We start from the raw sequence: 15,528 nt of genomic DNA, 5'->3' as shown, positions 1-15,528 counted from the left end.
AACTGTTGTTACCAGATTCCGTAGTAGAGATTCTTATTCTGTGTTTCAGCCTTGTTTCTATTTTATCCTGTGGATGATTAATGTGGTGGAAACTGATGTTTAATTATGTTTTGCATTTACAAAAGACTGGAGAAGGTACAGTAAAAGACACTGAGATTATATGAGAAATATTTAGAAGTGCCTGACATTAAATAGTCTTTTATATTTATTTGTTGGAAGTCAATCTGAATGATTACAGCATAAACCCCAATGTTTCAGCGCAGTGGTAAAGTACTGGGAAAGGTAAGGGCTGTTGATGAAAAAAGAAATCCACGTCTGTTGAAGCATTTGTTCAAAGCACCCACAGGATCTAGATTTCATTTCTGACCCTGCTCCAGATTTCTCCTGTAATACTGGAAAAGATTAACATAGGGGAACAGAAGTAAGATTGTAAAGTCTTTAGTTCTCCCGTGTTTGTATTTCTAAGCTTATAGGTGACAAATGACTTCATGTAATTAGTAAAAAAAAAAATGCTGAAAGTCCTCTTGGGTCCTCTAAAAAAACTGTGTGGACAAGCAGTTTTCCAGTCCATGCCATACATTTTTTGCATTGAGACCCAGAAGGCTGTACTGCATATGAATTATCAATTGAAGTGTATTTGACCAGATTGTTAATTGTAGGTACTAATTTTGGTTTTTCACAAATGTTTGTTACTCAGGCTAGTTTTGTGAAATTACTGATATTTGCAATCATGTCAGTTGTTAAGGGCCCTAATGCAGCGAGTATCCAATTCAGAAAAAGCTTAATTACATTACTGTGCTGACATACTTGAACTGATTTTGGGATCCAGCTTTGTCAAACATGGGAGTGCTGTTTTCTAAAATTTCTTAATGAAAGTTCTACTACTATGAAGTTTTATGTCATTCGCTGTCTTACTGTTCTTGGTTGGTTTTTATTTGCTACTTTTATAAATTTTATAAAATTACAATGGTTTTGTACGTTATTTAGAAGTGTATTAAAAATAAAAGTGATGTTTCTTTTAAAATGAAATAAGTGGGTATTATTTCAAACTTCTCAGTGCTGTCTTCGCGATGGGAGTGAACAGTAACAAGGTTACTGAATGTCTGGAGTAGCTTTTTTCCTGTCTGTCTTTCCCAGTTCTTTCTGCACATTAAAGATTGTATTTTGTAACAGTAAGTTTTCCATGACTGCTATTACAAACTTTATTCCATTTCCTGTTAATTAACCTCTAAGCATCATCTTTTTTTCTCTAAGGAGTTTCTGCTACTGCAGGTTTTTTCCTTTGTCCAGCAATGCAGTGATATAGTCATTCTTTAAATGATGAATTCCTGCTACTTTTCAGTTTCACTGGGGTCTTCCCATGCAGTACTTCCTCTCAGCTGCTGGAGTTCCCAAGTGCTCCAAGCCCCCTTTCTGCTCCATGGCAGCCATTCCATTCCAGCTCTTCCCTAGCTTTTTAGCTACCTGAGTCCACCTGCTGTGTCTTAGTTGCTTGATTCCTGTTTTTAGTGGAGATTCCTGGTTTCAGTTGCTGAATTGAGTTTATGTAAAAATCACTCTTTTAACATTGCATCTTTTCTCCAAATCAGGTGATGGCACCCAGAAGATGTTATTTGAGTGTTAGTGTAGGGAAAAATATAAGAAAGAGGTGGTCTCTAGATGGGCAACTTGATGAAGTCTTCATGAAAAATACTTTATTTTTAACCACCTCCCCTGAGTGTTGAGAATTTAACATGTGCCTGAGTTCACAGTTTTTTCTGTTCAGATAATTTGCAGGGGGGAAAGGGGCGGTTTGGGGGTTTTTTCAATAAAAATTGTCCCTGTGCACTTAATCTGTCAGTGTTATACTGGAGTTACTGGCTGTTGCTTCCTTCTGTCAGACACTGTTTTCAGTTCAGAGATTTTTAGTCTAATTTTTTTGTCTGGGGCTGACTTTTTTTGAGAAGTATTCTAACCACCTTGAAGAATGGTAAGATTTTCTCTGCATGAATACCATAGGAGTATTTTGGTGACTGATTGTTTCAGGAATGCAAGATGTGTTACTGTCCTTGTAAAAGTCTTCCAAAATATCATTAACATGCCTTTGAAAATTGCAACTTGAGTATGACCTGTGAAGATTTGCAACAGAGTTCAGGAAGTCAAGTCTCAAATTTTCACTTCAGTGAGTACTTCATTACTGAGCCTGTACTTGTCTCTTCTGTAGGACAGCTCTTAAGATTAAGCAGAACACGTGTGCATCAATCTTGCTGAGCTGCCACACAGGCTGCACCTCAGGGTTCCTGTCTTTTCCTAAAAATGGGTGCTTTCAGCTGTTTTTCAACTAATGAGTTGCAGTATTTGCAGTGGGTAAAGGAAATCTTCCCAGATTTTTGCAGACAAAACTTCTGACAGGTTTAAAGAAAAATTCTTAGTGATGCACATGCACAGAAATAAAAGCAATGAGGTGGATTAGGGGAAAAAAGCTGGTGAGATCCAGATTGGAAAAAGGATGGAGGCAGATATGCTGGAAGCTCAGGAGAAAGCAGCATATAAGCCAGTTAGGGAAAAAGAGGGTGGAAGAGAGTGACTGAGGTGGATGTAAGGGAAGAAATTTGAGTTTGATGAAAACAGACTGGTTTAGAAAAAGCAAATTAAAATACGTTAGGAGAGTAGATTTGCAGGGTGGATGATATACCAACAGCATGGGGATACTGTTTTAAGTGTGTGCATTATGAAAATTATCCTAGAGCAGTTAAAGTTGGAAGGGACTTCTGAAGTTATCTGCCCTGGTTGAGGCAGATCTCATTGGACAAGGTTGCCCAGGGCTGTGTCAAGTTGAGTCTTAAACACCTGCAAGGATGGAGAGCCCATAACCTGTCTTGGCAATCTGTTCCTGTATTGGACCGCTCTTACAAAATAATGCTGTAGCAGCAATCTCTGACAGGATGATCATTTCTCTACAGGCCAACTTACATCTTTCCTTGTTCTCAGAGCTCATAGCCCTGTCTGGTTAGTCTGTGTTCTCCACTGGGGAGAAGGAAGAGAGGCTGAAAGGGAGCAGCACATCCACTGTTGGCTGAGGGTTCTCCTCCCTGCACAGCAGTGACAGAGCAAAACTGCTGTCATCAAAGAGGGAGTGAGAGCTGGGGGTTGCTCTCTGGGAGGGTTCCAGTGCTCCAACCTCTGTTATGAGGGATGTGCTTCCAAGGTGGGTCTAAACATGAAATCTCTTAAATCAGAGAGGCAAGAAGGTGGTAGACAGTGGTGTCATGGGCATGTAGAACAGACCAGCAGTAAGAGAAGACTTGGAGGCTAGTGCAGAAGGAGCTGGTGTGGACATGGGAGTATTTTAGACTGTTCTGATAAGAAGGATGGGATTATATTTGGAAGAGGGATGTCCTGGAAATTTGGTATCGTGGTAAGGCTGGCTGAAGAAAGAAAATTAGTACTTCAAGGAGAAGGGATGGAGCTGAGGGTAAGAAACTTGGTGGAAGGACAGAGGATTGGGAAAAGGATATATTGGAAGAGATCATTTAAAGTAGCTAAAACTGGGAGAAAGTCTGTGTAAGTTACTGTGTAAGATGGTAGTGGTTGTCCAGATCATGTGGAATAGAGGAAAATAGTAGACATTGCTCTGTGTGCAGCAGTTCACTTTGGTTCTTTTCAAATGTGTGATACTTGTTAGTCAGCAACGCTACAGTAACAAACACTGAAACAATTTAGACAAATACTATTGCTCCTTCAACCCTTGAATTTATCTTATATTAGATTCCTTCCAAAATAGCTGCTGACCCCTTAAACCATTGGTTCTGCTCAGACTGTCAGAACTGTGCAGCTGTCTGTGTCGATGGGATTCCTCATTCCTGCCCCAAAGGTGAGAGAAGAGCCCTAAGCCCTGGAGGAATACTCGTCAGGCTTACTTGAGCTGAAAGGCCTTTGAGGAGCAGTCCCTACTGGAATTGTTTGACTGTACAGTTCTAGTCAAAACCAGTGGTTGTGTAGCCTTTCTTTGCTGTGTGAAATGGTCTGGCTGTTTTGCAACCTGTTTCCATGAGGTGTCCTGAAGATTCAGTGAATGGAAAATACTGACACCACAGACCTCTGTTAGCAGTTAAGAAGACAGACCAGACCCTCTGTGCACCACTAGCATATAATACCATAATTGCTTAATTTAACTTCCTACAAACTGGCAGTACCTGCAGAGAAGGAGTCCTTCAGACTGGTCTGGAATAAATCTCATTTTGCTGCTAGTGGATTTTTTTAACTGCATCAGTTCTCTGATCTTATTTGCTGCACAAGTGCTGAGAGTAGGGCCACTTCAGTGCCTGGTTAGGCTGATTCTGGTTAGGCTACAGCATGTTGTCCCATTTTTAGTTTGCAAGCAAAGTGCTTCTTAAGTATTTTCTCCCTATTCTGAGATTGGAGGTCATGAGTAATAAGGAAAGAAGTTACTTGTCCAAAGGCACTGATGTGGAGATCGCAGAGGAAGAGGTTGAACTCAGGATCTCTTATGTCCTCATACAATTCCTTGTCCCTTAGATTATAGTACCCAAAAAAAACTTTGCTATTTCATTTTCTTCAGAAGCATCTAGTATAAATGCAATTTAGTCTGGATGACTTCTCTGCACTGGCTCTTTTTTGGTTGTATTAGAACTCTTTTAATGGCCTCATTTTCTGTAAAAGCTTTTCATGAAAAGGATGCTGGGAAGAATTTCCCATCTTCTCTTGGATGTTAAAAAGATCTCTCACACCCATTTTGAATTATATTTTGGTTTCTATCTTAATTGTATCTTTTTTTCAATGCCAGAGTTATTCCAGGTTCAAATTCCACATTACAAACCAGTATTTTAATCTTCTTTATGTTCCAGGTAGAAATTATGGAGGATTTTAATCTTGGAAGGCATATTTCTTATTGATAAACTGATCATTAGTCATGTTTTTTTTTTTTCTTGTATGATTTTCAATGTAGCACATGAAAGCAGGAGGCTTAAAACCTTCCCAAAGGTACCCTTTCTTTCTCCTTTCTTTTTTAAATTCCATCTTTTCCACACACTGTCAGTAATACCCTCATACCTGCCAAGGGAATTTTGACTCCACTTGGTGTAACAGCACATTAAAAGTTAGCAGGGTTTGGGCTGTGGGAACACACTGATTTGTGCACAGCCCTGGCTGAAGCCCTTCACGTGGCCAAAGCTGCTGCTTGTGCTCTGCTCAGACTAAGAAACTGAAGTAGCTGCCTGCAGCTCTAGGAAATAGTCTGGCTCACTATGTACACTTGGATGTATTTGGAAAACATGGCTTGGGTATAACTTTCAACTACTAAATGAGTGTACCGACCTTTTAAATACTGTAGGCATGCTGGAGTACCTACATGGTCTAATTTTGCATTCCTTATTTACTTTCAGCATAGGCATGGTTTTCTCAGTGGTCTCTGAGACTGTTGATGAATTATCCAAGGGCAGATTTCTGAGAGTTAAAAATAGTTTAGTTATTTGGAAATGTAATCATAAGTAAATTAAAAACCTTAGATTATTCTTCTCAGCCTTGAATTATAAACCAGCAGGTCATATAAACCAGCAGGTCATAGAACCATAGTAGGATTAAAAGCTGTGATTGTTTATCTGTAACCTTTCTGTGAGATCATCTAACTGCTTCTTACTGTAAGAAAAACTCTTGACTATCAAGAGGTTGGAGAGGGGGGAATGTAATGCTCTGTAGCCTAGATTCCAGTTCCATGTGATGGTTTTTTTCCCCTCACTTTTCATCCACATCTAAGTGGATGTCACATTAACTAAAGGGCTTGCAGAACTCAGTTGGTTTTATGTGTGGTCAAGTTTTTTTTCTCCCTGTGGTTAAAGCCAACATCTGAGTTAGCAGAATGCAATGTTGTCTATGTCCTTTATAGCTTCTTAATTTAGTAATACTGAAAATTTTTAATAGCCTTTCAGGTTCAGTGAACTTATAAATCTCACATATTGAAACATGCCTGGGTAAAAAATCAGTATCCAAAGGGATGGCTATATCTGGTTCTGTGAGATACAGCAGTCACTCCCTAGTCACTCTGCTGTTGTCTAAGTAACACATTTCATCATGAGATACTTCACTATTTTCAAGGACAGATTTTTTTTTTTTTTTTTTATTTAAACAGAAACCTTTCTGAAAAGTCTAGGGAAACAGCTGGATCATTCTGTTAGACTTACTAATGAAGTGTGCATTTCCCAGTGTGTGCTAGTTTCTATCTGGCACTGGAGAGATGTTTAATTTATGCAGGTAAAGTCCACTGTTGTCAGGGGTGACCGTGGGTGAATTGTCAGCTATATTTTAATTCTGGGGACAAACAGATATCATTACTTATGCTGTCATTACCACCATTACTCTTTCTACATTGGTTAAATAATTTATATTTAACTGAAATCTAAATGTGGTGGATGCACTATGATTTAGAAACTACTACCTGAAGTCCTTAACAGCTTAGTTAATTCAGGAGGTAATGTTTACTTATTTCAGATAACTTTTATTCCTTGGAAGTATTTTCCAAGTAAGTCAATAATTCTTTGCATCTTTTTTTATGTAAAACATAACAAAATATTTGTAGCAGCTGTATAAAAATCACATTAAACTGGGATTAACTGGTTCTGTATTTAAATATTCTATTTTGTGAATGCTTTCTTTCTAGGTAGACAATGTTATTAGCTCAGATAAATCGAGACTCTCAGGGAATGACTGAATTTTCTGGAGGAGGAATGGAGGCCCAGCACGTGACTCTGTGTCTAACAGAAGCTGTAGCTGTGCAAGGTGAACCTTCAGGTTAAAATATGTCTACATTATTGTGTCTTTCCTCTTTGAAACTCAGATAAAACACTAAAATTCATGCGCATTTGAAATGAAAAATCTAACAGACAATAGTTAACTGAGATTCACTAATTTAATTCTGAAAGGAAATTATCTCTTAATTAAGAGAATAGAAGTGTAAATGTGCCAAAATGCAAAATATAAAATCTGACTTTATTCTCAGTATAGTCTTACTGTTTTATACTTTGTAACTTCAGTTTATATCTGTGTATTAAACAAGTTTTAAAATAGATTAAAACTGACCTGAGACTGGCTTAAACTTAATATTTTCTGACAGCTTTATTATGATTTTAATGATTACAAACTCTTTCTCGTATTTTAATCTAAATAGTTTTGCGTGTATCAATGACAGCTAGTGTTGTACAAAACAAAATGATCAATGCAAGTGTATATATATTGTTATTTAATTGTTAACTCTTGTGGCCTAATTTGTAGTTATTTATTTTGTGTCATTGTGCATTTTTTTAGTTAAAGAAAACATTTTAGCTGTCACATTTACAGAGCAAAATCTTGAACATATGACCCAAATATGTGGTCAAGGTTCAAAAACCAGAAGGCAAGTAAGAACTACTTGCCATTATTATTTCTGAAGTCAGTATGCTTTAAGGGGATGTAATAATTTATGGAGATCTTTAAACTGAGATTTCTAGGGTTTGATGATGGTTATAGTGAACATGAAATTTTTTTTCCCTGCCAGATGGGGACAACTTAGAAAACATGGAAGGTGTAAGTCTGCAAGCAGTTACCCTGGCTGATGGCTCCACTGCTTACATACAGCACAATTCTAAAGGTACATAAAGGACTGGAAGTTGATGAGTATTTAAATGGTATCCCCCTTTTTAGCCCTCTCTTTGGATTTTAAAGTCAGGCAAAATCCATACAATGTTTATGAAGTTCCAATTCCAGTTGGAAATTACAGGTATTATAGTAATAATATAAAATAATTATTTTTTTTCTGCTACTAATAAGATGCAAAAATTAAATTCAGAACATAAGTCAAACAAAAGTGATCTTTACAGTTCAAATGGAAATATCGACATTCTACCTACTGGATAGGACAGCAGACCTTTTCCATTTTTATAATCCCAGAATTTTAAAACCTCTGTACAGTCACACTGTGCTTACTCTTTACCAAACATTATTTCTTGCTAATATTTTATTTATATTTTAATCCAGAAAGTATCAACTGTGGGTTTAAACTGTGTTAGACAATTAGAATTCTTAAAAATATTCTGTATATTTCAGATGGTAAATTAATGGATGGCCAAGTAATTCAATTAGAAGATGGTTCTGCTGCTTATGTTCAACATGTACCTATGCCTAAAAGCAGTAAGTGCAATAATACAAGAAATATGTTATAAAATAATGTATTACTGATAAATATTGATATCAATTAATTAACAGTCGTGATAAATAGCTTGATTTCTTATTTTAATGGAAACAGTCATGAAGAGATCTTAGGTATTTTGTAATCCTAGGTATTTAGTGTTTAATCTGTCCAACTAAGGAATTCTTCAGACTATTGTTGAAGTTCTGTAATTCTGTGAACAGGGGACAGCTTGCGCCTGGAAGATGGGCAGGCGGTTCAGCTGGAAGATGGAACTACGGCATTTATTCATCACACCTCAAAAGGTAACTTTCTTTTTGAAGTGTGATTGGTTACATTAGTGTTCAACAGAACTTCAGCAGTATCAAATATGATACTCTTGTAAACTATCACGTTAGGTAGTGTGATTCCCACTGTAAATTACTTGTTCGCTTTACTTTGTGACATCTGAGAGTTGTTGAAATGAGACTGGTTCGGTTCCCTTTTTGGGTCTCATATAACAGTTGTAAACAGAATCCAAACCAGCATATTCCACATTTTTTTTTAACCCAGGGTCACATTAGAGTAAGTGCATGTCATGTTAGTAGAGAATGTAAGGCCTTATACAGATGTCAGCAATAATTGCATGTGAAAATGGAAGAGAAAGAATTAGGTAAGAATCAGTCAATCCTGCTTGAGCTAAAGAATGTAGAGATTGGCTTACATTTTAAAGATCATGCTATTGATGATGTTGCCATGAGGCAGCAGGGCAGAAAATGTGACAGGTGGCAGTCAAGAATGCAAATGTATTTATTCCAAATGATAACTTATGTTTCTGTAGAAGATGATTATACTAGTCCTGGAAATAATACCACTTCTCTAGAAAAAGTGATCAAGTATATATTTTAGGTCTGTTTAAACCAGTGTGACAATACCAAGAGGAGAGAATGTAATAAAGAATTTTTCTGTTAAAAGTAATCATATAGTTTATGTGTTTCTTTGTATATTTGCATGATTCTGTTCTTAAAATGATCAGATCTATGAATTCTAAAATCTGAAGTATTGACATCAATACATGTTACTTTAATTTTATTATGAGTGGATATGACATGGAAAGCATATTTGTATTCTTGGTTTCCTTTGTAAATAAAGCTAGACCAATATAAATTTTTGTTTGTACTTTCATAAGTACAGAAATAAAACTATAGGAGATATTGTCTTGAAAAACATTTCCTCAGTGCTATTCATAATGTTATTTTAAATGTTTATATTTCTCATATATTTCATATGTATTTATGACTTCAGGAGACATTAGCTAAAGAGCAGTAGTTTCCCATGTAACATGCAGACATTGCTGTTCCTTTTAGAATCCTAACACTTTGTAATACCCTTTCTCAGACAGTTATGACCAGAGTGCATTACAAGCTGTCCAGCTGGAGGATGGAACCACTGCCTACATCCACCACACGGTGCAAATGCCACAGTCAGACACCATTTTAGCCATTCAGGCTGATGGCACAGTGGCAGGTCTTCACACAGGGGATGCTGCCATCGACCCAGACACCATCAGTGCTTTGGAGCAATATGCAGCCAAGGTACACTGAGAGATGTTTTCTCCATCCATGATGTTTTAGTGTAGCAGCAAAAGCCAACTGTCATCTAAGAATTAAAATGATAATTAAGAGAATCTTAGACTCTTAGAAGAGAGAACACCAAATTGTCATGACAGTGCTTCACTATCATGAGCAGCTCCAGTGCATAGTATTGTGGAAAAAAGAAAGAGTGAATGCTGAAGTCAGACCAATTTGGAAAGCAATTTACATAGCTAGATAATAATCTTCTCTATAATACAGCATTGCAAAGGAACCTCTTGAAAGGACACTGTTTGGGGAGAAGGACAAAGTTAAATTATTCTTGTTAGCCACTAGTGCTGGATTTCTTTTTTTCCTGAATGGGAAGAGAACGGCCTGGTGTACTGGGCAAGGACAATGTATTGTATGAAGCATAAAACAGATAACTGACAGTTACTGAGTTTGGAAAAAACTTCTTTGATCCATACTTTCAATAGTAAAATGTAGTATGATGCTCAAAATTCATGCTGTTTGCTTACTGGTCTTCTGTAAAGCATGATGTAAGTATAGTAATGGGTGATGCAACTTCAGGACTGTAGTTTAGCAGTGTCCCAGTTGCTGGATAATGACCATCAGTGCTTGTATTGCTCTGGAAAAAGAGTAGAATAAATTTTAAAATCTGTCTTCTAATGTCACTGAGAATTGTCAAATCCTGGGAGAAGGCCAGTTAGGATAGTTAAATGGCTTATGCACTATTCTTTCCATTAGGCTTCTGTCTGTTACAATTGAGAGATCCTAACACAGCCAGTCAAATTGTGTTGTGTTTGACTATGCCTTAAAATTTCATAAAATAAAAGATAATTCAAGGTTAGTTGAACTGTAATGACAAACTTTTACGCATTCTGTAACTACTATGTTGTTTAGGTTTAAATCAGTCATAACTTTACCCTTCTTAACCAGCAACTACATTAATTGTAATTTCTGATAAGTTTCTGTTTTGAGAAGTGGAGAAGAAACAGAAGAAATGCAAGTAAATTTGCATTTTTGCCCTATTTATCTAAGTATGTCTTTTTTTTAATTCTGTAATGTGAATTTGTTTTCTGTAGTGCACCTGTGTCTACGTTTAGGAAAAATTCTATTTATTTTCTTTAAACTTTCATCTCAGAGCTTTATTCTGAAAGGTACTGCTCAAACCTCTGGAGAAAGTCAGTATAAGTGAGTTTCCAAGTACTACACCTGGTTTACTTACAAAAGCAAATAATAGCTCACTGGTCACAACCCCAAAAGGAGAATTGTAGTTTTGGGATTCTACTCCATGTCTCTGTACATGCCTCACAGTGAGGCAATGTACACTTTCCATAGCAGCTTTTCAATGTTATAGACACGTTGAAAAAGGTACAGGAAGAAATTAAATACATGAGGTAAGTGTATGATAGAATCTTATAAAATTTTAAGTAGCACAAAGAAGAGTAGTGACTTCTCATTGTCTGTACCAGTTTCAGAACTGAAACATCAGATGAAACTCTCAGGTGATGTGTTCAAGAAAAACAAGGGAAGAATACTTTTTCAAAAAGCACAAAATCAAGCCACAGCACTGATTGTAGGATATTGTGGATGCTAATATATCCCTGGATTCAAAGAGTAATTAGATAAATTCATAGAAGAAAAATGTGTCCATGGCTATTAGGTAGGAACATGTGACTTCTGGTTCAGGAAGTTCATAAGCTGCAAATTACTTGGAGGTTGGAAGAATATTTTAGGGAATGCATCACTACATGCTTGACCTGCTACTGGCTGCTGTTGGAAGTGAAATGGTGCACTAGTATAGCCTTTAATTTGACTCACTGTAGGTGTTATGTTTTTAATTGAAGGCAGACTAAATCTTTCTTTAGAATATAAGACAGTCTTTTAGGAGGAACTCAAAGATCTGCCTTGGAGTCCTTCCAGAATTCTCACAGTATGGCAAAAGAGAGGTTAAAAATTGGGTATCTTTTTTTTTTTTTAAGGTTTTCTTTTCAAAACTTAAAAGGGCAAAGAAAATTTTAAAGGCAGGTTGGAGAGTGGTGGTTCTTCTGTTTCCCTGTCCTACATAACAGGCAGAAACAGCAAAGATCAGTGGGCTGCCCAGGAACAGTACAGAAACTGTAAGAGAGTTCATACAAAGAGATCCAAGGAGACTACACAGAAGCTCACTGCAAGTGGTGGAATATGTACATTTTTCATTGCCACTCACTTCTCCTTCAGGCATAGTACTACTTGCCCACATCTTGCAAAACACGTGCAGACTTAACTATAGTCCTCTTAATTTTGAGCTGAGTCAATGCCACCTTCCTCCCAGAGCAGCCAAGGAAAAAAGAGATCCTTGCTCTTGGTGAACATAAAGTCAGGAGGTATGTGATAGAACTGTGAAGAGGTTACAACACATACTGTCCTTCCGTAAGCTCTTTTCCTGCAACATTATGGCTGCTGGCAAAGTACAGTTCCTGGGATTTGTGCATGTCTCCACATATACATGCACATTCTGTTTGGATCATTTGTTTCCAGTGGCATTTATGAAGTTCTAATTTCATTTCAGCAGTTGCTTTCTCAACCAACAACAGGAGGTTCAGGATGAAGTAATTTAAGTCTTCTTTCTGTGAAGGTTCTCTCCCTTCCCTTTAAAAATTCCACAGGAGAAGGTCCCAAAATGGCTATTGTTTCCTCTAAATAAAACCACCCAGAAATTACCTGCTTTCAGGCTGTTTGCAATCTCTTTGTAATGTAAACTTGCCTCTGCTTGGGCACTTTCCTCTTCATTGTTTTACCTTGAAGTTCCCAAGAGTTTATTGCTCACAATTATCTGATTTAGAGAGATGGTACGGTGTGAAAACCTTCTTATGGGACAAGTTCATCTCCCATATCCAGGCGAACTGTTGATGCTTCGGGCATCAGCTTTACACAACCACCAGCATTCTCAGGAGCCTGCTCTGGCCTCCTTAGGGAAAGGACATGAGCATCCCAGCTGAGGTAGGGTTCCTGCCAAGCTGTTGTAGAGATTAAAAAAATTACTTAGACTAAGTTGAGGTGCATTAATCTTGGTCTTGAGTATAATGGATGCAGAGAGTATTGTGAATGCCTGTGCTTAATACAGAGGCCATTAAGGAATGGGAAACTATATAAAGTATACTTTAAATTAATTTTTTCTATGGTGACTAATAAGACTGTTCTTCGAGTTGCTGCATGTGAGAGAGTTGAGTTTGTTTGTTTGTTTTTTTTTTAAACTGAGTAATTATATTTTTATTTAAATAAAAATGTCACATTAACATCTAATATTCTTTCAGATATTTTTATAAGCTCCTTGGAAAGCAGAAATACCTTTCTTCTCCTGTAGAATGTTTTTAAAAACAAACCCATAGAGCAATACTTAAGTCCTTGCTTAGCTGTTGTAATTTGACTAGTTCAAATTGAGATGTAATACATATTGTCTTAACTCCTTTGGAATCAAATTACCTGTGCTGTTCAAAACAATAATTTCTGCTTAATAGGGAGTGAGATAGATCCTTACTATGAAGGAATAAATGTTTTCTTTTTTTTTTTTCTGTCAGAACTTAGTATTGTTAAATTTACAAAACCACTTTACCTGTTCTGTAGTGCAGGGGCTGCATGTGGTGATTTTAGCTTTATGACAGCTAATGTACTACAGGATCACCATGTTTCAAGAGGGAGCTAGAGAGCTATGAAATAATAAGCCCTCAGGATCCATCTGTAACCCTCTGTCTTTCAAATGAGTAAAAATAACCTATAAATGTTTTTCCCATTTCAATTTTATTTTTCAGGTGTCTATTGATGGAAATGACAGTGTCAGTGGCACAGGAATGATAGGTGAAAATGAACAAGATAAAAAAATGCAGGTATGTGCCCAATACAAAATAAGTCTGTTAATTTCTTCTGTCTTCTCTGCCCAGCAAGGTGCATGATAGGTAGTCCTGTAGCCATGAACTGGGGTCTGCTGCTACCCCTCAGGAGTTTTAGATCTCAAACCTGTACAGATAGATTATATTATCTCACTTTGCACAAGATGCCGTCACAAGATTTTAAAAAGATCATCTAATACTTACTGTTTTCTAGGGGTTTTTTTGTTAAAAGGTAATTGAAATTATGTTGGACTTCTAAGATTTTTCAAGCTGACCTGGGTATTTCATCAGTAAGAGTGTTAAGTATTTCGGAAGTTCTTTTCCAGAGAATGAACTGACTTTTGACAGTATTTAAAGCAGAAAGAATGCTGTCTTAATTAATTACTTATTTTCTTCTCAAGAGAGACCATTCCAAGCATATGGCTGGAACTGTTCTCTCTTTGATGACTTATTTTGATTCCACTTGCCCTGTTAGGGTCTCTGCCTTTCATTGCAGGTCTTATAGGGAATCAGTAGATAAGAATGTTGTTCCTAGTGAATGCTTAAAGAAGCAGAAAAATACTTCCATTTCTTATTCTGGATTCGTGTTGTTAATACATAGAAATATAAAATCCTTTTCAATGTGAAAAGATTATCTTAAAAGTTCAAGGGGTAATGGAAAATACAGGTGCAACTTATTAAGTCTCAAGCTGGTTTCTTTTCCCTGGGATCCTTAAAATTATGTATTTGACATAATATTTTATTAAAGGAAAAGACAAAGCAAAAGGTATTTTGGGCTTCAAAGAGTTATGGCCAACAGCAAAAATAGTACTAAAACCTCTGTACCCTCACATGTTCAGATGAAAAAATCAAAACTGGAAAAGTCATTGCATTGAGAAAGGTTTGCCCAGAGAAGCCTCATCTTTCTTTTTTGTTTAATTTAAGAAATAATGCACTAGATAAGGAGGAAAAATATCTTCCAACATAAAATACAGTATCTGTGATACAGGTTAGGTTCCACAACATTTAAAGCTGCAGACACTCTACTTTTGCCTGTGTGGCATGACTGTGGAAGGAGAGAATACCTAATACATGCATTATTTACTGTATCTTACCATATTCAGAAAAGGAAATTCAGAGGGTTTGCACACTTGTAGGTTGGAATAAGGCTACAACTCCAATAAAAGGTAAAATTCAAGGACGAGTAAGATAAGATCTTGGTTGGTTTTAACTGGAAGTAAGAGCCTATGAAGCAAAATTACCTGTGACCAGTATCCACTTAAATGTTGATTTTGGCCTCAGGCCCACACAAAGTAAATCTAAAGGTTGTTTTATCTTAGACATGTATGGCAACATATGTGCCATATGGAAGTGTGCCAATCTTATGGAGCATTATATGTTCCAAACAAAAAGAGATCTGGTGTTTCAAAAGGTATTGAGGTTTAGTCTCAAATTCTGACCCATATAAGGTGTCTTCAGTTGGCCAACTGAAGGGGCCCAAAACTATCAATTATTTATGAAAACACAAATCATGTTTATATCTTGATTTAAGTAGATACCTACTTGTAACTCATTCTGAATTAATATTATTTGGGATAAAATAGACTCATATTTACACGTAGAATTAAATAGATGTATATTTATAAACTTTTTAAGTCCAGAAGTAACAGCTGTAGTACTGCTAAGCAGTCATTTAGACTTGCATGTGGTTAGTGAGGTGTTTCACCAAAGAAAAAAGCCTAAAACCTCTTTGTGATTTCTACATGTGGAAAAAAAAGACTCTGTGTGCCCAAATGGATATCCTACACTATTTCCTTTCAAATCTGTCATACCCATCTGTTCATAATACAGACTCTGGTTATATGATTCTACTTTTACATATGCAGTATAAAAATCTTACCCAAGCTCTTTGTTACCTTTGTTTTTCTCCTGTGCATTTGTGATCTCT

At 36.6% G+C, this 15,528-nt stretch overlaps 1 protein-coding gene across 6 annotated transcripts in view; it reads left to right on the top strand.

The window, feature by feature from the left end:
- The window catches only part of ZNF143 (zinc finger protein 143), a 39,198-nt gene that overhangs the window by 6,015 nt on the left and 17,655 nt on the right, over positions 1–15,528 (top strand). For 2 of the 6 annotated variants that reach the window (XM_032692135.1, XM_032692137.1), the window contains exons 2-7: positions 6,656–6,786; positions 7,529–7,621; positions 8,077–8,160; positions 8,383–8,463; positions 9,536–9,732; positions 13,524–13,598. In XM_032692135.1, coding sequence (XP_032548026.1) covers positions 6,663–6,786; positions 7,529–7,621; positions 8,077–8,160; positions 8,383–8,463; positions 9,536–9,732; positions 13,524–13,598 — 654 coding nt within the window. In that variant the 5' untranslated portion in view covers positions 6,656–6,662. Of the gene's footprint in view, positions 1–1,057; positions 1,173–6,655; positions 6,787–7,528; positions 7,622–8,076; positions 8,161–8,382; positions 8,464–9,535; positions 9,733–13,523; positions 13,599–15,528 lie in introns of all 6 variants that reach the window. The other 4 variants (XM_032692136.1, XM_032692138.1, XM_032692140.1 and 1 more) reach the window with 4 other exon arrangements.

The sequence above is a fragment of the Chiroxiphia lanceolata genome, chromosome 6 (assembly GCF_009829145.1).
Source record: "Chiroxiphia lanceolata isolate bChiLan1 chromosome 6, bChiLan1.pri, whole genome shotgun sequence".
Taxonomy (NCBI): Eukaryota; Metazoa; Chordata; class Aves; order Passeriformes; family Pipridae; genus Chiroxiphia; species Chiroxiphia lanceolata.
This window is presented reverse-complemented; position numbering and strand designations above follow the sequence as displayed.